Genomic DNA, 24,825 nt, shown 5'->3' with positions numbered 1-24,825 from the left:
AGTGACTTAAACAAGTTTGGGATTTATTTTCCTCGTCTAACAAGATATTCTGAGATAGGTTGTCTGGGGCGTTGTGATGGCTCAGTCATGTCACTGGAGACCTAAACTACTCCTGTCTTTTTACATCACCTCCTAGCCTGCAACTTTTGTCCTCATGGCTGCTGTGCCTTCATCCAACGGCATCCTTGTTCCATGCGGGAAAATTGGGGGAGGACAAGGACGAAAGCCTGAGAAGGCTTTTCTGTGGGGTCTGCCCCTTTAGAAAGCTTTCCTGGTATCCCCACCCGGACCAGCAAGTTCTGCTCATATCTCATAGACTAGAACTATATGCGATGGCCGTCCCTACCTGCTAGGGAGAAGGTTAGCATTTTTAGCTGGGTGCCTTGCTTTCCTTGATAAAACTGGTTCAGATAGTGAGGAAGGAAGAGAGAAAGGATGTTGGCAACCAGCAGCGTCTGCCACAGTCTCCAGGTGACATGCCAACAATGCTCCCAGCAGCCTGTTCTTTGAGGTGAGGAGAGGCAGGTGTCAATATTTATATTACACAAGTGAAGACATAAAAAGATGTGAATCTGTGAAGAGTCCATGAATAGCTATGACTGTGATGAATTCGTGTGTGTCATCTGGGTTTTTGTTGAAAAGCAAAAGAACGTATCTTACTTTGTGCTCTAAAAGCCAGCCAAATGTGGCGTTAAATCTTAGAATGCAGCCAAGTTTGTGTTCAGAGTAAGAATGAATGTTAAATAGCTTTATTATGGTCAGATTCTTAATCAGTCAACGTAATTAAGGGCTAGGAAACAGGATAGATGAGTTTGGTCGATCAATACTTAGGAACCATTGAGTAGCCCTTAAGAACTTGGGTTCATGAAGCCCAACTGAATATGCTCAGAATAGCCACAACTTTAGGATTGTCCTCAGCACTGAAAGTATAAATATTTATTTTTCCTGACTTGGAGCTGTTCTCAGTCACACATACATACACCTGGTGCTGTATTCCTGTGGTTCTCAACTCGCTCTGTGGGTTAGAATTACCTGGGAAGCTTAAACAGTATTGACGCCAGACTTCCACTGCAGATACTCTGATTATCTTCGTCTGGAATGGTCTTCTAAGTGAGAAGTAATGAGGGAAATCACTAAGACGGTGGCAGTAGGACTGGAGGGGAGAGGACATCTTTGAGAAGTAGGTAGGATAGCACCTCCAATAGAACTTCCTGCAATGATGGAAATGTTCCATTTGCACTGTACGGTATGGTCCATGAGGCACATGTGGCTATTGAGCACTTGGAATGTGGCTAGTACAACGGAGGAACTAAAATTTTAATTTAATTAATTAAAGTTGCCACATATAGCTTGTGGCCACCTTATCGGACAGTGTAGATTTAGGAGGTAGAATCAATAGGCTCGGGTTGCCGGTGGGGGAAGGGGAGGATAGTGGTGGGGGCTGAAAGAGAGGGAGGAGTTGAGCATAACCTCAAAGTTCCTATCTTCAGAGAAGGGGCAGGTGGTAATGCTTCTGGTATAGGGATTGGAGTCGGGGGAGTGAGTTCATGATTCTTACGTTAGGGTCTCAGAAATGGCTAGCACGTGCCATGGCATAGCGCCTGGCTCAATCCGTGTTGGATAATTTTAATGATCCTTGGGCGGGATTCGCAGTTCTGGTGTTATATTTGATTCGTACAAATGTAGTCTAAAAGTGTCTCTGAAAATAGTATTTTCTTCCTTTCAATCTTTTCTTTTTCTCTTTTTAAAAATCAGGTATCAAATTGTAGTGGAAATAATCCAAGCAACTACCATTAGCAGCTTTCCCCAGCTGAAGAGGCACAAGGGTAAGAACCAGTTTGTTTTCTTCAGTTCTACACTCTGAAGGGCCTGGGTCCATCCCCGCTCTTCTCTCCTGTCAGAGCTTTGGCAAGTATGAGCATTCTTCTGGCTTACATTTAAATATGTCAGATTTATTAAGATCATCGTGTAACAGCGTTAGAGAAAGTCATTATAATTTCATCCTAACAAAAACCTTCGTTTGTATTTCTTTGTTCCCTTGTAAACTTTATTCATCTGTAGGCATAGTTCTAGAAGATTAAAATCATTGGCTATATAGTGCTTCTGTTATGTTTTTATACTAAACATGATTTCTTAATTTTTTCTCGTGTTAAAATTTAATCTTAATATTCATTAATATTTCCATCTTGAGACATAATCTTGATAGTCATTTAAATGACTCCAGTGAGTTGATGTTTCATAATTTACTTAACCTTTTCCTTTAGTTAAACATTTGTAATGTGAAGAGCTTCTTTCCTCCTTCTACTCTGGTAGATTAAAAAAAAAAAAGTTCTGTGTTTTTTTTTTTTTCCTGTTTGTTTCCCTCCAAATGAAGAGATTTTTTACTCAGGCATGATACTAAGGAATCTTAAGGTGTGAAGATGGCTCTCAACTTCCTTATAATTTGCCTGATGCTAGCTTATTCCCCCTCTCACATATGAAGCTGAAGGACATGTTAGTGTCTAGAGTGCACAGCAGGTCTTGATTCGTAGCTGAGAGGCAGCAAACACTTCTGTCCATGGAGATCTCCAGGCTCACTCAAGTCCCTGTCAGGGAGTAGGGGCTAACAGAACAAGGAAGAGGCGGCCCAGAGACTTGAAATGTGCTCCAGGTTTCTGTTTAGCACGCAGAGGCAAAAGGAAGCTTGGGCTGGGGAGGTTTATTGTCTCTGAGTCACTGGCAGAAGGCAGGAGCTTTGTAAAGAAGGAAATGAAGGTATAGATTATGAGGAGACACTAATTCTTAATCTCAGCCCAGTAAGGAACATGGTGCAAATGCGTTCATTTAGAAATGTGTACTGAACACCGGCTAGGTGATTGTGATGCGGTAGTGAGCAAGACAAAATCTCTCATTCATTGAGTCCCTAAACTAGGCTGGGAGAGAATCAGACAATAAGAGAATAGAATGTACCATATTTCAAACGGCGACATGTGCCTTGGGGAAGAACAGAGCTGTGGGGGAGGCGTGTGGTAGATAATGCTGGTTCAGCTGGAGTGGAGGCTGGTTGTGCATTCAGGTCAGGTGACCTCACCCTGGTGGTCACCTGTGAACCAAGACCTGGTGACCTGAGGGTGTCTGGGGAAGGGCAGGTGCAAGACTCTGAGGCGGCAGCAGGTGGCCTGTGTGGCTGGAAAGGAGTGAGTCAGGGGAGGGAAGCCAAACGTGAGATCAGAGAGGCGGCGGGGACCCTAACAGGAGGGGCCTTTCGGGCTGCAGGGACTTTGGCTTTTGTTCTGAAGGAGGAAAGAAGTCCTCGGGGGCTTTTGAGCAAAGGGGATGTGATCTGATGAATTCCTACAAGAGCGCCGGCTCTGTTCCTCTCCTTTTTCTCAGAGTTCCCCCAGAGAAGGTGCTTCATTTCAGACAGTCTGACAGATGTTTTAAAGAGAATAGTAGAGATGGATTTCTCGTTGCCACCATTATCTTTTCTCAGTGCTCCTCCTTGTTATTTGAGTTTAGTCAGAAAAATACCTTATTTTGTGTTATTGTCTTAGTTTATTAGGGCTGCCGTAACAAAGTACCCCAGACTGAGTGGCTTCAGCAACAGAAATTTATTTCCTCACAGTTCTGGAGTCTAGAAGTTCGAGATCAAGGTGTTGGCAGAGTTGGTTCCTTTTGAGGGCAGTGATGGAGGGATCTGTTTCAGGCCTCTCTTCTTGGTTTGTAAGATGGATCTCTTCTTCCTGTGTCTTTGCATCGTCCTCCCTCTGTCCGCGTCTGTCTGAATTTCCTCTTCCTACAGGGCCACCAATCCCATTGGATTAGGGCTCATCCTAGTGTCCCCGTTGTAACTTAATTGCCACTCTCAAGACCCTGTCTCCAAATATGCTCATTCTGAGGTCCTAGGACTTCAATATATGAATTTTAGGGATCGGGGGAACACAGTTCAGCCCATAACAGTTATGGTACTAGACATGCTCAGTGACACTTCTTTCTTTCATGCCTCCATTTTCCGTCTAGGCTGTCCTTACAACTGTCTAGGACGTTCTGGCCTCCTTCTGTTCACACAGTGGGGGAAAGGCAAATAACAGGCTGAGCTCGCTGGGGGCCTTGGAGCTCTTTTGCCTGGAGACAGAGAACATAGGAGGCTGGTTTCATTACTTCTCTGATGTCACTGGCCAGCAGTGATGATCATCTCCAACCTCTGCGTCCACATAGTTTAATACTCCAGGGGATTTTAGTCTTCCTGCTTTTTACGAAGTTAAGCTGCCAAGATTGGCCCTTTACAACGTGCTTAGGGTTTAAGTGAAAACTTAACATGAGAGTGTATGTGCATTTTATGTTATAAGGGCAAATTAACTGGCAAAATTTACTTTAAATTTGGTGTATTTGGGTTGAATTTTAATGATAACTGAAGCATTTGGTTTATTATATGTATTAGTTTCCTAGAGATGCCATAGCAAAGTACCACAGCTGGGTGTCTTCAATAAGAAAAATGTGTTCTCTCGCAGTTCTGATAGCTGGAAGTCCAAAATCAGGGTGTCCGCAGGGCCACACTCTCTCTGGACACTCTAGGGAAGAATCTCTTCCACGCCTTTCTCTTGGTTTTTGGTGTTGCCAGCACTCCTTGGCATTCTTTGGCTTGAAGACACATCACTCTAATCTCTGCCTCTTTCCTCACATGGCGTTCTCCCTGGGTCTCTGTTTGTTTTCTTACAAGGACAAAGTCATACTGGATTAGGGCCCGCCCTAATTAAGATGAACTCATCTGAATGCGAGTACAGCTGCACAGACCCCATTTCCAAATAGGGTCATATTCACAGGTACCAGGGTTTAGGACTTCATCATATCTGTTAGGGGACACAGTTTAACCCACAACATTATAACTGATAAGTTTAAGATGGCTCTGTAGTTCCTTTTTTGTGAAAATGCTAGGAACATTTATTTTCAGTAAGCTGTATGACCACATTAAGATTTGCTACATTAATCTCCTTTTGGGTTAATTCTGGTACCAGTAGTTGGCTTTTTCTAAATTAGTCTCTTTGAAGTCTGTAATAGGATTCGAAGTAAGAAATCTCAGCCAGAAGGGGAATAGCTGAAACCGTCTAGGTGATTTCAGTCACAGTGTGTCTTCGTGTCCAGAACAGACAGGCTCCGTGGCATCAGTGCTCTAGCAAATTGTGTGGGTCTGTATAAGAATGAAGGGAAACATAAGTGACCAAGAAAAGGTAAATTGCACTTCATCAAAAGTTAAAAACTTGTATGTGTCGTAAGAAAGTTAAAAAGACACCCCAGAGAATGGAAAAAAATATTTCCAAGTCATAAATATAATATAGAGCTTGTATCCAGAATATATAAAGAACACATACAACTCAATAATCAAAAGACAACCCAATTGAAAAATGGGCAAAGGATTTTCATAGATATTTCTCCAGAGAAGATATATAAATGGCTAATAAGCACATGAAAACATGCTGTGCATTATTAGACATTAGGGAAATGCGAATCAAAACTGATATGAGATACCACTTCACACCCACTAGAATTCTAGGCTACAATAAAAAACAGATAATAACATGTGTTGGTAAGGATGTGGAGAAATTAGAACCCTCATACATTGCTAGTGGAAATGGGAAATGAAAAACAGTTTGGCGGTTCCTCAAAATGTTAAACGTAGAATTACCATGAGACCTGGAGTTTCCAATCCTAGGTATATACCTGAGAGAAGTGAAAACATGTCCGCAGAAAACTTGTGCTTGGATGTTTGTGCTAGCATTATTCATGATAGCCAAAAAGTCGAAACAACCCAAATGGCCATCAGCAAAAGGTGGTATATCCATACAATGAAATATCATTCAACAATAAAAAGGAATGAAGTATTGATAGATGCTACAACTTGGATGAACCTTGAAAACATTATGCTAACTGAAAGAAGCCAGTTAGAAAAGGCCACATATTGCATGATTTCATTTATAGGAAATGTCCAGAGTAGGCAAATCTATACAGAGAGAAAGTAGGTTATTGGTTACCTAGGGCTGTCAGGGTAGAGATGAGATGAGGTGGCATGGGGAATGAGGAGTGACTACTAATGGGTACAAGTTTTCTTTTGGGGGTGACGAAAATGTTTCTGCATTTAGATTGTGGTGATGGTTGTACAACTCTGAATGTACTGAATTGTTTGCGGTAAATGGGTAAAATTTATAGTATGTGAATTATAGTTCGATAAAGCTGTTGGAAAAAAAAAAGAAGGTGGAGACTGAAAATTCAGTTTGTGGCAAAGCCAGCTTAAGCGTGTGGCTCGTGGCTGCCTTACTGGACAATGCAGGAGGTAATTGGGGATTTCTAGGAGTCTTTAGTACTTATTCAGTGATTAAATTAAACAGCATGTTCAAGTGTCTAGCTTGGTTTCTGGCATGGACCTATTTAGTACCTTTGAACTCGAGTAATAAGTCAAGTCTTAAGTTCTTTGATCAAACCTATTTCACTTTTTAAGTTTTATTCCAAATTCCAATTGGATAGTCCTGGTTTATTTGGTTTGGCTCCGAGCCAGAGAGTCTCTTCCGTTCTTAAAGTCTAGGACTCTGCTTCTCGTGGATGCAAAACTAGCTTGAAATAACCTTACAGGCTTAGAGTTGGGGAGAAGTGGTTTCCATGCCAGGGTGACTTCACGTTAGGCTCCAGGGTTCTGATTCGTTTGGCTTACGTCAACGTCCAAGTAGACTAGCACCTGGAGGCTTTACTTGGGCCCCGAAAGGTCCTTCCTTTAGGGATCAGGTGTGTAGGCACGTTGTGGCCCTAACAGATTTGGAGAAACAACATAATGCGCAATCACATATGGAAAATGGAAATAAAAGTTGAAAGCGTTGATTAGTTGAAATCTTTAAAGACAGTTTTTGGAGTATTCCATCTAGGAGGGTGATGCAGTGTCTAGGAATGCAGTACAGTAGTCCAGGACCTGGATAATGGGCGTGGAAAGGAAGGGATTGATAAGGAAGATGATGAAGGAAAAACAGCCTCCGTGGTGGCTGCTCAGATACGGGTATGGATCAGGTGATGAGATTATAGGGCTGGTACAGCCTGCTGTCTAGAGAAGTTAAATTAGGCTGAGATCATAACTTCTGGTGGCTGCTGTTTCTGGTATGTCCCATTGCTTCAGGTTGGTGAGATGAGGTTTGGAGTATAGAAGAAAAAGTGCGAGAGCAGGAGTTGGGGGACCTTGGTCCGAGTGAGGCTCTCCTGCCAGCTTCCTAAGAAACCTGTGCAAGTCCTTTTATTTCTCTAGGACTCAGTGTTTTCAGTCTTTAGATTGAGTGGTCTAGGTGATTGTAAAGAGTTTCTCAGTATAGACACTGGAAGAGTCAGAGAATGTATAAAGGGGCTGGTTTAGGGGTGAGAGTGCTCACTGGTCTTGGGCATTCTGTATTTGGGATGACAAGAGGATAGAAAAGTGCCCATTTGGCATTTCTTTTTTCTTTTTTTTTTGAGGAAGATTAGCCCTGAGCTAACTACTGCCAGTCCTCCTCTTTTTTGCTGAGGAAGCCTGGCCCTGAGCTGACATCCATGCCCATCTTCCTCTACTTTTTTTTATATATGGGACGCCTACCACAGCATGGCGTGCCAAGCAGTGCCATGTCTGCACCCGGGATTCGGACCGGTGAACACTGGGCCACCAAGAAGCGGAATGTGCAACCTTAACCGCTGTGCCACTGGGCCAGCCCCCCATTTGGCATTTCTAACTGGGATGCATGCTGTGGAGAGAGAGCAACCTTGAAGAGAAATATTTGGAAGTTACCAGTAGAGAGATATTAGTTGACAGTCTGCTATTTCTGCCATCTCCAAGTCCAGTATCTTTGAAAAGCTAGTGCTGTGTTCCGCATTATTAGAGGGGAACAATGTATTAACAGTCTGAAGTGACTTCCTTAATTCATAATACCATCTGCTCTCACCTCGCAGTTCATATGTAGGTGGTTTCAATTTTAAATAACTAGGTCTTTATAATTTAAGTGCAGATACATTTTTATAATGAAGGAAGATCAAGTTTAGCATTCCCAGTTTTCCTTAACTTTTTCTTTTAAGTGAATATTCAGCAACATATTGGACATTATAGGAAGCAGTTCTTGTTTTCTCTGTGACCTTTGGAGTTTTGATGTGTGGCTGTCAGAAGGTTACTGTATAAACTGATTATAGAGAGCTACTGTAGCTCATTCTTTCTCAAATTGGTCTTTTATTTATTTCCAAACAAATGTATGGGCTTTTTTCCTCCTAGTAAAAGTCATTAAGGTAAGTTCGGTTTTTATTAGTAAAAGGCTTCCCCGAATATAATCGTTGAGTTGTTTTTGGAGATCTTTGTGTTTTAGAGACAGTGTGATCTAGTGAAAATGCCATCAGGCAGAGAATCAGGGAAAAGCATGTGTATGTTAACCTCATGCCACAAGCCCCTCCTGTCTGTGCTGCTTTCCTTAAACCTGGGAAATTGTGTATCTCAGTGTGACCGTGTAGTGATGCCCCCGGTTGTGTGTGCACTTGTAAGCAGTTTCATTTCCAATGTTGTTTCTCATTTTCACATTCTCTTTGTGAGTGGGGAACTGAAGAAGATTAAAAAAAGGATGAACAGATGGAAGATCCTAAGACTTTTTAGGATTCAGCCTGGAGATTAGAACTTTATTCATGAATGTAGCGTATATATGCTGTAAATATAATATTGTTCCTGCATATAAAGATGTTTCTGGCAAGTCTTTTTCAGTCGTAATCGTTGATGATTAAGAAATGATATGCAATTGTGAAAATACTTTGAGGATTTAAAGGAAAAATGCCATATAACAAATTGGGAGAAATTACCTGACTGGGTTACCCTCTGAAACCTTAAGGAATTAACTAGCTAACTCTGCATTGCCTTTTCTCAGGATGACAGAGGCAGGCCTGAGGACCTCTTTGCTCTGTATATTCAGGAAGTTCAAAATAAGGCTTCTGAGGCTTAACAAACTCCAGCAAATCCACATAAAACTCTGTATGTGTTTTAGTTTCACAGTAAATTAATTTATCTTAAGTGGGGAACAAACTACTCTCCTTAACAAGGTAGAAATTTCAGTCTGGTTCTTTTCTTGATGGCTTTTGTCTTGTGGAATTTTGGTCTTTTTAAGAAACAAGGTATCAGGGCTGGCCCAATGGTATAGCAGTTAAGTTTGCTTGTTCCACTTGGGTCGCCCAGATTTCGTGAGTTCGGATCCTGGGCACGGACCTATACATTGCTCATCAAACCATGCTGTGGCGGCATCCCACATAAAATAGAGGAAGATTGGCACAGATGTTAGCTCAGGAACAATCTTTCTCAAGCAAAAAGAAGAAGACTGGCAATAGACGTTAGCTCAGGGCCAATCTTCCTCACCAAAAAAAAAAAAATATTATATGATTTTAAAGTCTTTACAGTGTCTCACCTGCTTTAACTGCTGATACAATTCTAGGGAAAGTAAATGATATCACACAAATATAAAAAAATTTTTGAGAGTGTCTAACTCAGATCCTTTTCCTGTGGGTAAGAAAAATTGCATCAGGTATAATTAGGCAAAGAGGTTCTTAGAGCAAGCTTATACATCCTGAACAATTTGGAACAATTAGTCTCAGAAGTTTTAGTTTGCTTGGAAGCTTTTCTTGCCTCTGACCTTGTTTTATCATTCATCCTGGCCAAGTATATTGACTGAGGCCTGAGTTTTACCCCCTGGTAACATCAAGTGCTTGTTGGTCCTGGAGTTTGGGAAGTTCAGCAAATCCAGCTAGCGGATTTCAGTGAACTTTTTTCAGTCTTCATCTCCTTTGACCGTCGGCAGTATTTCACATTGTTGACGGTTCGTGTCTTCCTGAACCCTCACCTGCCCTGGCTAACGCTCTGTCTCACTCTAGTTGTTTGTTTGTTTTTTGCTTGCTTATTCTTCTCTATTCAGCTTCTAAATGCTGGTGTTCCTCAACATTTGTTCCTAACGCTCTTACTGTTTTATACCTGTGTTGTCCAATATAGTAACCAATAGCCATATGTGGCTATTTAAATTCAAATTAATTAATAAAAATTTTAAATGTAGTTCCTCGCTCACACCAGCAACATCTCAAGTGCTCAGTATCCGTATGTGGCTGCCGTACTGGACAGCACAGAATGAACATTTCCATCATCGTGCAAGTGCTTTTGGGTAGCCCTGCTCTCTACTCTTTCCTGGGTTAGTCTTATCTTTCCCTTATCTGTGTGCTGATGACTCTCCAAATTTCTACCTACAGAACCTCTAGTCTGTGCTTTTCTACTTACCTACTGCTTACTCAGCATTTTTATTTGGATATCTCAAAGGCACCTCCAAATGAAAATGTGCAAATCAAAGCCCCACATGAGTGGTCATCTTCTGTAGTTTCTTGTCTCCGTGAATGGCATCACCACCCATTCATATAAGTCGGAAACCTAGGAGTCATCCTTGACCGTTCCTTCTCTGTCGTGTACTAGATCTACTCCATTATCATCAGCCGGGTTGGCCTCCTGAGTATGTCTCAGCTCTGTCCTCTTTCTCCACTCCACCATCTTCCACCACTAGTCGCTCTTGAACTATGGCAATAGCGTCTTAATTGTTCTCCTTGTATCCACTCCCGCCCCTGTTTAATATATTTCTCATACCGAAGCCGTAAGGATTTAAAAAAAAAATACAGATTTTATCATGTTGTCTCCATGCTTCAAACCTCTTCAGTGTCTTCGCATTGTTCTTAGAATGAAAACTCCTTGCCATGGGGCCTTCAGAGTCCTGCTTGACCTGGCCCCCGTCTCTGTGTTCAGCCTCATCTCCTGCCATTCCACTCCCTCTCTCGGTACTCCAGCCACACTAACTGCTCTCTTTCCTCAACACACCCTGATTCCTCCTGCCTCATATTCTTTGCACATTCGGTTTCTTTTTCTTAGGATGCTACTCTGCCCTCAATATTACTCTGCCTAGGTAACTCCTCCTTACCCTTGATATTTTATCTCTAGGGTATCCTTCTTCTCTGATGACAACCTCCCCTGATCCTGGGTAGATATGAGAGCTTGTGAGTTCTTAGGACCCCTCCTGTCAGTAGAGAATGTATACTGGAGGATATCTTAATCACCAGAAGTAGGTCTTTAGTCATTCAACAAACATTTTTTCAGTGCCATTATGTGTGAGGTACAGCTATGCGAGGATGAAACTGTCTGTGACCTTGAGGAGATCATGATCTGAAGAGGAGACAGATAGACACACGTGTAAAATTGCAGTGCAGCTTGATAAATGCAGTGAGGTTGCTTGTTCAGGATTCCGTAGTGGCACAGAGGTGTGGAGCGGTCAGCTCTACCTGGAACAGAGGTGAAGAAAGGCTTTCCCTTCCGAGTACCAGGGTTGAGTCAGAAAGATTGAGTGGCTCTCCTTCCCTTCGGGGCTTGTCAGGTGGGTGTGGGTAGATGACCACCTGTGCATAGACGAAGAAGACAGTTGTGAAACAGCCTCAGTGTATGAGTTATATCAAGTGACGTACTGTGCTGGAGATTGGCACTTAGTCAAAAGATGAGGCTTGATAGGAAGACGGGACCTATCCTAAGGGGTCTTGTAAGCTATCCTAAGACATTTGGACTTAATCCTGTAGAGCGGTGGTTCTCAATCTATAGTGTGTGTCAGAATCACCCGGAGGGCTTGTTAGAATGCAGATTTCCAGGCCCCACCCCACAGTTTCTGATTCTGTGGATCTGGAGTGGGCCCTGAGTTTGCATTACTCACAGGTTCCCCAGTGATGCTGATGCTACTTAGCCAGGAGCCACCCTTTGAGAACCATTGCTGTGGATGATCCAGACCACTGATGTCTCCATGTTTGCGTTTTAGTACCTAACTCTCTAGCTTTTTATTTACAATCAGAACAGCCAGAGTAGTTGAGAAATGGTCCATTAAAATAAGCTGGCTGCTATGGTCTGAATGTTTGTGTCCCCCCAAAATTCTTATGTTGAAATCCTAACACCCAAGCATGATGATATTAGGAGGTGGGGCCTTGGGAAGGTGCCTAAGTCCCGGGGATGGGGCCCTCATGAATGGGATTAGTGACTTACAAATGAGGCTGCAGAGGCATCCCAGCCTCTTCTACTGTGTGAGGACACAGCAACAAGAGGACCGTCTGCAGCCCGGAGGAGGGCCTTCCCTAGAGACCGACCATGCTGGCGCCCGCATTTTGGATTTCCAGTCTCCAGAACTGTGAGAAATAAATTTCTGTTGTTTCTAGCCACCCAGTCTGTGGTATTTGGTTATAGCCGCCTGAATAAACTGAGATACTGGCCAAGTATAGGAATTCTAGTTGTAATGGGACGTGTGCTGAATTGTCCCTGCAGTTTGATGTGAATAAACCCAGTTTTTCAGCTCCTTTTAAAGCCATCTTTTCTGCTGTTCTGCATCCTGAAATGTTGTCAGGAATAGTTAAGGTGATTTAAGAGTAATATTGATTCAGCTGACCACAATGAAGGACATGACATTGATTTGAGTTTGCTAGGAATTGCTGTATGTAAATAGTACATACTTGGGAGTGATGCACTCATAGTATAGGTTAGGAGAGTTTGGGAAAATTGTGCATGTTATTTTCCTTAGAGTATAAGTAAAAAGTTGTGGAATTGATTATATAAAGTAGAACTGTAGGAGAACTTCAGAATATGTCCAATATGTACACACACGTGCACGCACACACACAGTTACTTGCTGATAAGAACCATAATGACTTCTAGTAGGAATTATTTCCTTAAAGATGGTATGTAGCTTCTTTGTCTAACTTTGGATTTAAAGGTGTCCCTGCCTGAAAGAAGGGAACTAGTCTGTAGACTCCAGAGGACTTCTCAGAGTCCTTTCTAATGCTTTGATGTGATCTGATTTTCCAGCATTGCAGTAATTCGACGCAGGCGATTGCTAATTTATGAATCACCTAAACTGACAAAACATGCCAGGCCATTGCTAAGGGGCCTTTGCCAGGGTTTCTCTCCGCCCAGCCTTCATACTGTGAGCACTGAAGCCTCAGTGCCAGCCTCCTGCCCAGCTGCCACCCAGCCTCTGCCTTGAGGGACTAAGGGCTCAGGGCACTTCCATTACACTCTCTCTAGTCTCATCATTTTATGTCCAAGGCTACCCCCTCTTCTCTCCCCCAGGAAAACATTGGTCATCATATATTCTGACCCCTGCATTTATGCAAATAAAGTTCAGCTCCAGAGACGTTACACACTGTACCCGGCGTGACTAGAACTAGCTAGCCACAGACAAATCCAGAATTTGAACCCAAGTCGCCTCATTTTCAGTCCTGGACTCTTCTTGCTACACTACTCAGTCACATAGGTAGATGTTATGAGAGTCATGCAGAACACTTAGAAATTGCACTGGCCAGACCTGTGTCCTGAGTGTGTGTCTTCGTATCTGTTCAGCTCATCGTTCTAACTCGGGAGCAGGGTTCTCCTAGTAATATCATGTGTGGATTTAGTTGCTATGACATTATTACTTTAAAAATGTATTACAGGTTGGGGCTGGCCCCGTGGCCGAGTGGTTAAGTTCGCGCGCTCCGCTGCAGGCGGCCCAGTGTTTCGTTGGTTCAAATCCTGGGCGTGGACATGGCACTGCTCGTCAGACCACGCTGAGGCGGCGTCCCACATGCCACAACTAGAAGAACCCACAAGGAAGAATACACAACTATGTACCGGGGAGCTTTGGGAAGAAAAAGGAAAAAATAAAATCTTTAAAAAAAAAAAAAAAATGTATTACAGGCATGGTAGAGGGCCTTAAGCCAAAGGAAGTGCTAAAAGTTTCAGCACTTGAGGCATTTAAAGGAAGGAACTAAAAGGTTTGCTGTGGGCGCACCTGACTGGGCTGTGCACGGGGAGGGTCTGTAGTCGTTCCCATTAGGACATGAGTGGTTCCACCATCAACTCCTGTGATGATTTCTATTTATTCCTTAAATATTCTTTCTATGAACGTGGAGGGACACTTCAGACTGTGAAATCTCAGGTATTTGGTTTGATACGGGAATCTCATTTATTATTAAAAAAAAAAAAAGAACATACCGGCCTCAAGTTGAAGAGTAAGGTAAATATTTTTTTAGTTGCTGGGCAGCTTTTGAGGTGATTTTCAGATAATTTTCAGGAATTTAGTGGTGATTAGTCACTTCTGAGAATTGCTGTCAGTCTCTTGTCAAGAAGTCAAGCACCATTTCTCGTTCTGAAACTTGACTAGTCCCTAAGTACATATGTACCTGTTTGTTGAACCCTCCTTGCTAGGGAGTTTGTGAAAACTTCTATTTAAATGTACAAGACAGACTCAAAGCCTCGTTAGTCTGTCAGTGTGGGTCCAGGTTGAGGGATGGAGGCGTGGCATTTCCCAGGGAAGAGCTCCCTTAATTCCTTACCTCGAGTCCCTGAGGGACGCAGGAAGACATGTGCATCCTGAGGGGGAGACCACGTGCTGGGGAGTTGGAGGATGGGGATGAATGTGCAGCCTTGTCTCCTTCTCTGTCCCAGAGGTTGGACCTCTACATTAGCACTTCTCACTGGGTTGGGATGGTGGGTGTACATTTTGTCCCCCAGGGGACAGGGGACATCTGGCGATGTCTGCAGACATTTTTGGTTGTCACATCTGGGGAAGGAATGCTACTGGCATCTAGTGGTAGAGTCCAGGGCTGCTGCTAAACATCCCGTAAGACACAGAACAGCCCCCACAGCAAAGTTTTATCCAGCCCACCATGTCAGTAGTACCGAGGTTGGGAAACCCTGCTCTGTGTTATCTGTTGAATTCCTCGATCCACCTGCTGAGCGTGCTGCCGTTGGGATGTGCCTTGAAATTTGACGGCATGTTATGACAAAAGAAAAGTCCTTTGCTATTAATATTTATTAATGCCTGAAACTATAGTGATGTCATTACAATCCATTTGTACTTGTGCCGTTTCTGGTCATTAGTTTGCACTGTAAGTGACTTCACTCTCCTTCGCCTCATTAGAAATAGTACCTGCCAGTTGTCCCCTGGTGTTTTGGTTTTACTGCAGGTCCCTTCACTTGGTTAGGGAGGAACCGTAGCCTGCAGAGGTTTATAGCAAAAAGCAATTCTATGATGTTGTTTGTAGGTCTACTGTAATGTCTTTGTAGCCAAAAGGGTTCATCGACTATCTAATCTAAATACCTTTTTCAGCAAATGAACCCATTTCCGTTGGTTCTGACCTCAGTAGAATCTAGACTGTTTAGGAGGAAAAATAGTAAATGTTTACAATTAATTGCTTTAGAATATTATGTCACTTATGTGTTCATCTTGGCACCAGTTCAAAGAGCCACTGCCATCCAGTGTCTCCCCTGCCACTGTTTGTCATCTTGGACCTCATTTTTTAAGCTAGATTAAACATGGTGTGATTAGCCCAGTTTTTAACAATGCACGGGGTCACCTAAGGCTCTCCAGAGAAACAGCCATGTGAATCTGGCTTGAGCTGGGCCACAGTGTGTCATCGCACACCCGCGTGCCTGTACTTTTCTTGATCTGAACATTTCTTGACTGAATGGGTTTTCAGGTCACAAAGAAGTGTATTCATCTGCGTGGCTGGATTTACAAGGATTTTTGCACAGCCGACGCACAGGCTGCATGAGCACCATGTTAGTCGTTTAGCTCTGAACGTGCCGTTAGTTTTCTGAAGCAGAAATAAGCAGAATTGTCTAAGCAACAAGCTGCTGTTGGATTTGTCAGCAACAAGCTTTGTGATCAGACAATGGCATTGTATTGCCCTTTAACAAACACCACGTACTCACGTGAGCTGGGAACATCCAAGCAGAACACGAGGACATTTTTCCCAGCCCCACAGCTGGGTTTTAGGGGAAGGTTTATTCTCTCTTCCTCCCCTTTGGAATTTACGTCTAGTTTTTGTCCTTTTAGAAAGACTTTTAAGCTTTCAGGAGAAGAATTTGGGTGTTGATAAGTGTGTGTCAGTTTCTTCCTATATATGTCTCTTTCTCTATTAGCCTGTTTTAACCCAAAATTAAGATTGCAGTCTGGGTTTATTTTATGAGAGGTGGCTTTTTGGCTTTTTGTCCCTCGATTTTAGGGTAATTTAAATGTTGTGCACAAAATTTAGAGTTTAAGGATATATGTTCGAAAAGTATTTTTCTGAAAAATTAGCCATTCTGAGCGTGTATCTTTTTAGGTATGCACACACAGCTTCCTAGTTTGCAATAGACTAATTTGGGGGCAGACTACATTTACCTTTATTTTCTCACTAAGGGGGCTCTGAAGTACTGTTTTTTCTCTTGAGATGAATGCTGAGCTAGTAAGTTCCTTGGTCAGGGCCTCCCCGTCAGCCAAGCATAGGACAAGTCGAGAAACCATTGTGGAAGTCAATGAAAATATCTCCACAGCACACATATGGAAAAACATCCTATGGTATCTGGCAGACCCCCTTGAACAAGACCATCCTATTGACCTGAAGGCTGCCTGTGATCCCTCTGTGATAAATAGTGGAAAAAGCTGCTTCTGAAAGAGAAAATCTTTTGTGGTACCTGTCTGTGTTTTTTAAATTAATTTGTTCAGCCTGCCTAGGTACTATTTTAAGCATTTGCACAAATTGGCTGAGTGAGATATGAGAGAGGTGACAGTGATCCTAGGGTGTTAGGGGTCTCTGATGCGATGTGTGAAACGTTACTTAGACTCCAGTTTGAGGGGCGCCAAGAAACAAAACACAGACCCTCTTCTTTTATTATTGGTACTTCCATTCTAAGCCAAGCATCTTATGACTCACCTCCGGAAAGTGTTTTGGACCTGCCTAGGAATATTTACATTTATCTGGCAGTCATCTAGGCCCTGAACATTGCCTAACACAGTCTTACCGTGTTTTCCTGAAGTGAGCTTGCTCTTCTGTATTCCACAGTGGGTTTCACTTTCTGCAAGCCTCTGACCACTCACCCTTTTTACCCGCCTCCCTGTGAGCAGATAACCTCACTCACTACTTCGAGAAAACAGAATCCCTATGAAGGGAACTGCTCCAGCTTCCAGCCACCAGTCTCCAAACTCGCTTGTATCTATATCCATCTCTTCTGCCGTCCCTGTTACTACAGTGCAGGAGATGGCCTTCTCCACAGCCAGTCTCTTCACCTGTCTTCTGGATTCCTTGCCTCGTCTATCACCTCTCTCTCTCTCAACTGGTTCCTTCTCATCAGCATTAAAACCAGCTCATTTCTCTCCCATTTAAAAAAAAAAGCCTTCTCTCAACCCCAACCCCTGCCTTAAGATTGTGTGTGCAAAGGAGATGCTCAGTGCTTAGTCATTTTTAAAAATTAACTTTAAGTTTTTTTGCTTTTACTTTGTATAGGGTCAACTTAAGGGAAAAAACCCACTGTAAAGGTTTTTAAATTAAATTTTAGAAAGTTCTTGCTAAGACCACATAGCTCATAAGTGGCAGAGCCAGAATTCTAAGATTTTATTTTTTTTCCTTTTTCTCCCCAAAGCCCCCGGTACATAGTTGTATATTCTTTCGTTGTGGGTCCTTCTAGTTGTGGCATGTGGGATGCTGCCTCAGCGTGGCTTGATGAGCAGTGCCATGTCCACGCCCAGGATTCGAACCAACGAAACACTGGGCCGCTTGCAGCGGAGCGCGTGAACTTAACCACTTGGCCACGGGGCCAGCCCCAGAGCCAGAATTCTAATCTAACCCTGACCCCAGACTTCTATGGAAAACTCTCCACTGGGTTTGACCTGGAGGTCACTCGTGATCTTGGCAACGACAGATTTAGTGCAGGGGAGGGATAGAAACCATTCTGGAGTAAGTTAGAGAGTGGGAGGTGAGGGCACTCACCCTGTTTCTCACCTTCACAGCCAAAGTTCTAGAAAGAGCACAATACCTGGTATAATAGTAAGCACTCAGCAGAATGTCAGTGGTATTATTCTTGACCTCTCGGTAATATTTGACACAACTCATTCAGCCATTCAACAAATAATTAATGAGTTCCTGCTGTGTTGCCAGGCACTGTTGTAGGTGCTGGAGATACAGCAGTGTATAAAAAAACAAAATGCCGACCTTCATGAGGATGTACTTACAGGAGAATTAAGTGGGATATCCAGTATGGCAGTATGCACTCCAGAGTGGGTAAGGCAGAAAGGGAGAAAAGTCATGTTGTTGTAGGGAGGGGGTTGCAGTTAGAAATAGGGTGGCCAGGGAGGTCTTCCCTGAAACCTGAAGGGGGTGAGGAACCAAGCCATGCAGATATACGGGGGATGAAAGGGCTGGTCTGAGAAATCAAGTATAAAAGCCCTGAGCAGGAGCTTCTCAGTGTGTTCAAGAAGCTAGTCACCAAAGATTGCGTAGTGTAAGATGTGATTTACGTGAAATGTGCAGAATAGGCAAATCCATAGAGAAAGCCCTATAAAAACGCCCGTGGCTGAGAAGTTGGGGGGGTGACGGCTAATGGGTACATGGTTTCTCTTTGGGGTGATGCAAGTGTTCTAAAAGTGATTGTGGTGGTGGTTGCACAACTCTCTAAATGTACTAAAAGCAGTTAAATCGTACGCTTTAAACAGGTGAATGGAACGGTCTATGAACTATATCTCACTAAAGCTGTTATTTTAAAAAGACAAGAAAAGAAACGTTGAGGAGACCAGTGAGGCTGGCGTGGTCAGTAGGAGGGGATGAGGTGAGAGAGGGGACGCTGAGGCCAGAGTGCGTACGGCCCCGTGTGAGAGCTTTGGCTTTTGCTGTGGGTGAACTGGGGGTGCGTTGGAGGTGTTTGGGTAGAGGTGACATGGTCTGACTCAGGTTTTGGTAGGATTGCCTTGGCTGCTATCTAGAGATGAAGACTGAAGGGGAGGCAGAGGTGAAAGCATGGTGACCAGTTAGGAGGCTGTCGCAGTGAAATAGATGAGAGGTACCGCTTCTCCCCTTTTGCTGAAATCCTCTCTCTTTCGGCTTCTCGGTAACCCGCACTCTCTCCTTCACACTCTCCCTGTCGGCTTCTCTTCTTCTCTCTGACCGTTAAATGTAGGGTTTATTTAGATTATGTCCTGGGATCATTTTATTTCTTCCTGAGTTGTGTCACCTACTCCCATGACTTAAGTTACCATGCAAGAGCTGAACACTTCTGAACTCCACACCTTGTGTCTCTCCTTAGATAGCTCAGATGCCCTCAAACTCAATTTGCCCTTTGCTGCATAACAAACCACCCTAAAACGTAGTGTGTTAAACAACAGTCATTTCTTTGGCCCATGAAGCTGCAGTTTGGGCAGAGTGTGGCAGGGATGACATCCCTGCTTGACTGGGCTGGACAGTTCACTTTCAAGATGGCGTATGCACATGGTACCAAGTTGGTGCTGGCTGTGGGCTGAGATCTCAGCTAGCGTTGTGATCTGGGAGCCTCTCCTTGTGATGTCTCCATAGACTGATGGTTGAGGCTTCCTCAAAGTGCAGAAACCTCATGGCTGTTGTATGACTTATGAGGCAGCTCAGGCGTCAAGTCAATGGTTTTTTATGATCTAGTCTTGGAATTCATAGCATCACCCCCTCCATAATCACAAACCTCCCCAGGTTCCAGGAAAGGAACCCTACTTCTCAGAGGGAGATTGTCAAAGTGACATCATAAAAAGAGCTTATGAGATGGGAGATATTATTGCGGCCATCTTTGACAATATCATCTGCCACATGGTCCAAAATTGAACTTATGATCTTTCATAAGCCTGATTTTTCTCTCATGTTCCCTGATTCAATAATTGGTGCCACCATCTCCATGGCTGCTCATGGCAGAAACTTGGGAGCCATCTTGGATACCTGTGTTTTCATTACATTCCTCAGCAACATGTCCTCTACGCTGTCCAGTCAGTCACTGGATCCTATTAGTTCGCTTTCTTTCTTTCCTTTTTTTTTTTGTGAGGAGGATTGGTGCTGAGCTAACATCTGTGACCATCTTCCTCAATTTTGTATGTGGAATGCCTCCACAGCATTGGCTTGATGAGCAGTGTGTAGGTCTGCACCCAGGATCCGAACCGGCAAACCCAGGGCCACTGAAGCGGAGTATGCGAACTTAACCACGGCATCACTGGGCCAGCCCCTCTCTTTCTCAATCATCCTGAAATCCTTGCAGTCCTCTCTTCTACCATTGCCGTGACCCTATTTTAGGCCATCATCTCCCTCTTCAGTTACTGCAATGATCTTCCAACTGGTTTCTCTACTTGCAGTCTTTCACCTTACCACTATTTATCCTGGTGCCTGTGTAATCTTTAAAAATATAGATCCATGGCTGGCATACTCTTAAAACCCACTAAAACCTTCTCAGTGCTCTTGAGCTAAAGACCGAAGTTCTTTCTTTGGACTAAGAGACATCTTCTGGCTTCTGACTACTCCAGATTCATTCTGGATCCCTCTTTACTGCTTTTGTGTCTGCTATACTGGCTTGCTTTCACTTCCTCCAAAGCTCTGCTCTCTGTCCTTATTCACTCCCCTCCTTATTCATTTTGTTTGAATGTAATTTCCTCCGGGAAACCTGGGTTAGAATCTCCTGTTAAGCAGTTCAGTGGTGCCTACACTTTCTCTTTATAGCCCATCTTACACTTGTAATTGCTCATGCTACCTTTGGATTTCTTCCTTGCCGGACTCAGGTTCCATGAGATCAAACAATTGGTCTTGATCCCAAGTGCATAGCCAGTGCCTGACACCTATCAAGCACTCAATCCATGCTTATAAATGACCATGCATACATATACATACATATAAAGATATTAAAAACATACATAAGCACATCGATTTGTGAGTATACATGTACAGAGGAGTTTTTTTTATGTTTTACACTTAGTAAGATTTATCAGAGGTATATTTAGAAATTATATTAAGAAATTGGTATTTCTATGTGAGAGTATGTGTGTTTAGCATGAATTCTATTCTGTTCTATTCTATTCTTTAGTTTAGGACCCACTGTTGTTCAGAGTGTACCACATCAGACACTAATCTGGTTCAGCGTTGTTGTGTTCCCTCTCTTGCACCTTGTCCTCTGACTGGGTACTGTCCATCCATCCCATTCAAGGTAAAGAAACTGCTGCAATGAAGGCTGATCTCCTGAGGGCCAGGAACATGAAAAGGTACATTAACCAGCTGACTGTGGCAAAGAAGCAATGTGAGAAGAGAATCAGAACCCTGGGAGGCCCTGCCTATGACCAGCAAGACGATGGGGCCTTGGATGAGGGGGAAGGGCCTCAAAGCCAGAAGGTAGAGCTCTGGAGTTTCTTGGTTTGACCATTTCATGTCTGTTATGAACACTGATGTAATCACATATACAGTCTTTTAACTTTTTGATGTTTAACTTAAGACATATGTTCAGAACATAGACTCATGTGTTTGTTTTTATGAGTCAAAGAGCTATATTTCTTGGAGTCCTGACTTCTGTGACTGGTAGTAGGTAGGTTGGTAGGCATGGGGTGTGTGTATGTATGTGCTCACATGCCTGAGTGTATTTTCCCATCCCCCTTTTGCCCTCCCACAATCCCAGATGAGCATATTTATATTTGCAAAGGCCCAATCCAGTTACCCATTACCAATTGGATGGAATAACCACCTGTGGAGTAGAAGGTGTCTTATAAGTTATTTTACTTAGTGCTCAGCACAATGCTATGAAATATGTACTTGATATCCCCGTTTTACAGGTGAAGAAACAGTCAGTTTAAGTAAATTAGTGAAGGCCACGTAGATAAGAAGAGGCAGAACTAGATAAAAACTTGAATCTAGTTGATTCACAAATCTAAGTGCTTCCTCACCAAACCATAATGTATCACGGACTGCTTTTGTACAACAAAAGTTTGCGCCGTCTCATACCGAGTCCTCAAATCATGGAGCTTAGGAAAGTGCTTTCTAGCCTTTCCTCGGTACTGGCCCTGATTCTCAAGGACCCAGCTTGTCTCCCAAGACCTAGTGCGTGATAAGATTGCAGGAAACGGCCACAGTGCTCCCTGAGGAGCTGGGCTATATCACTTGCGAACAGGACTTTGAGGCAAACTCCAAACTCCTCTTGTGTAAGGTGGCATTGGGCCACAAAGAAGCGAACAGCAGTATAATTTAGCTCTGGCGACAGCCTCTAACTTAGCCTATTCCGGTTTTTAGTTTCTTGATCTTTTCCTGTTCAACTCTCAGTTTGATTTCAGATGCTTATCTGTGGCTTTCTCCTTCTTCCTTATTCCAGTGATAAACTTTTACCTTTTCACGTGCTCCTGGCCCAGTCTCTGTTTGAGCCTCTTCAGGAAAGTTTATGCTCTAACTTGGACCAATTCTAGCCCAAGCCAGAGTTCTCCTGCAGCATCTTGCACAAGTGGCACAAATGTAACCCTGAGCACCTCTGGTTTAATAGAGGAGTCCCCTAACTGCTGGATTTCTGTTTATTTTGCTCGTAACAAATACACCTTTCTGTGATTTTTGACTTTGTGGTCCAAAGTGAAAACTTCACCTTTTGGCAAAGATCAGAGAGAGTGGATTTGGCAGGTTGAATACTGTCACTCTTCCTCCTCCTCCTCAGCTGTCTTAAATAAATGTCTAGCTGCATTTATCGTAGATGAGGTCCTCTTCCTGTGTTTAATGCTTATATTAGAGAAGAAGAAAGGTCTAAAATCAGTCATCTCCCATTTTAAGCTACAAATTAAAAGTAAAATAACTAGAAGGAAGGAAATAATATAACAGAAATCAATGAAATAGAGAGCAGAAAAACAATAGAGAAAAATCAACAAGACCAAAAGGCAGTTCTTTGATAAGATCAATAATATTTATACTCTCTAGATAGACTGACCAGGAAAAGAAGAGAGAAAACACAAATTACTAGTATTAGGAATGAGTGAGGGGACATCATTATAGCTCCTATGTGCGTTAAAAGGATAACAAAGGAATATTATGAACAACTTTAAGCCAATAAATTTTACAATTCAAATGAAATAGACAAATTCCTTTGAAAACATAAATTATCAAAACGGTCTCAAAAAGAAATAGAAAATCTGAGTGTAGCCTAAATGTATTAAAGTAAACGAATTTGTAGTTTAAAACTTTCCTATAAAGAAAACTCCAGGCTCAGATCATTTCGCTGGTGAATTCTATTAAACATTTAAGGCAGAGGTAATATCAATTTTAACCACACACTTTCGAAGAATGGAAGAGAAGGGAACTCTTCAAGTCATCATGGGAAGCCAGCATAACTCTGATACCAAACCAGAGAAAAACATTATCAGAGAAGAAAACTACTGACCAATATTCTTCATGACCTTAAACAGAAAATTCCTGAAGAAAACATTAGCAGATCAACTCCAGTAATCTATAAATAGAAAAATGACTCAATATATGTGGTGGGTCCTTAGTATAAACATTGTGTACATCATTGATCTCCAATGCTGTTGTCAAGGCTTGATGGAATATTTTTTAAACAGCTTTATTAAGGTATAATGACATAAAATACACTGCACATATTTAAAGTGTGCAGTTTGATAAGTTTTGACGTATGTATATACTCATGAAACGTTCACTACAGTCAAGATAGGAAACATGTCCATCACCCACAAAAGTTTCTTCATGCCCCTTTGTAATCTCTCCACCCTAGTTGAGACTCACTGATCTAATCCTTTAATTCACGTTTACTCATCTAGAAAGCAGCCTCTTAACTACCCTGATTTTTGGCACCTGTCGTTATCTTTTTTTTTTTAGCCAAAATCCTGATTCAGGCTCTTACTGATGAGTTTTTGTTGTTGTCTGTTGTGATTCAATAAGTCTCACAACAGCCTGTAAAGTAGGTGGTGCTATCCCCATTCTACAGGTGAAGAAACTGAGGCTCAGGGTGGTGGAGTGACAGAGCTCATAGGACTAGAAAGTAGCAGAGCTAGAATTCAAACCTAGCTATGTCTAACTCCAAGGCCTGAACAATTTTAACTGCTTGGTGTTACCTTCCTATCTTGCTTTTCATCCCAATATGAAAAAAGAAAAAATCTATTGCATTTTTTTTTTTTTCAAGATAGCAACCCCCTCCTCCAAAATGGCCTCACAATGGAAAGATGGAAGGAGGAGTTTAAGAAAAAATAAAGGGAAAAGAGGAAATGAAAATATATAGGGTTTGGAAATTAGTGATAGCAAATGTCTGACCTTTAGGATCAGTTTTCATACCAATTTGTATTTGATCCGCAAGGCCAATCCCAAACGAACATTAGTGAGTATAGCCCAGGACTCTGAACTTGAATGTGGAAAGGTTCCCTGACTCTGTTTCTGCAGGAGTTCTTATGGAGCTTCTCTGTACTCCATTTGTAAAATAGAGATAATTGGACATACCCTATATGGTATGGAAACTGTTAAATAAGGCACTTAAAAGCATAAGTACCACACTTGGCATTAATTATAAGGGAGTATGTTTAGTGATGAGATCGACGTAAGAGAAATCCAGTTGCGATCTCTCCTTTTAGGATAGAACGTCATTCCCAAGATCCTAATCCTGCATATTCTCATTACTGTGCTGTAGATATTCTCATGAGTATATTGTGGGTATTTTCCAACTAGAGAATCCTGGCCGAGGTCACTCTTGGTAGCATGTTGGGTGCTTTAAGAGAACATTTCTAGGCCCTGGTACTTTTGAGTGTTTAGTGGATATATTTCCTGGAGAAAGGTTAACCAGCTGGTTAACAGGTAATCCACACAAAACTAAGTTTATAAAATACGTGTTGTGAAACTGGATCCAGTGGGATTGGGAGATAGTGAAAAAGGAGTAAATAAAAATCCCTGAAGGGGAATAAAGAATGATCTGCCTTCGTAGGCTGCCCTCTAGCCTGAAATACTCTATGGGCTTTAGCACACATATCATCTACCAGGACCCATTTTTGTCTCCTACTTGGA

At 42.6% G+C, this 24,825-nt stretch overlaps 1 protein-coding gene across 2 annotated transcripts in view; it reads left to right on the top strand.

Annotated features, from left to right (window-relative positions):
• The window catches only part of SNX25 (sorting nexin 25), a 127,930-nt gene that overhangs the window by 65,098 nt on the left and 38,007 nt on the right, over positions 1-24,825 (top strand). For both annotated transcript variants that reach the window (XM_046648755.1, XM_046648753.1), the window contains exons 6-7: positions 1,756-1,826; positions 21,005-21,186. In XM_046648755.1, the coding sequence (XP_046504711.1) occupies positions 1,756-1,826; positions 21,005-21,186 (253 nt within the window). The remainder of the gene's footprint in view (positions 1-1,755; positions 1,827-21,004; positions 21,187-24,825) is intronic.

This window comes from Equus quagga, chromosome 22 (genome assembly GCF_021613505.1).
Source record: "Equus quagga isolate Etosha38 chromosome 22, UCLA_HA_Equagga_1.0, whole genome shotgun sequence".
Classification (NCBI taxonomy): domain Eukaryota; kingdom Metazoa; phylum Chordata; class Mammalia; order Perissodactyla; family Equidae; genus Equus; species Equus quagga.
Note: the sequence above shows the minus strand (reverse complement) of the source record. Positions and strands in the feature narration are given on the sequence as shown.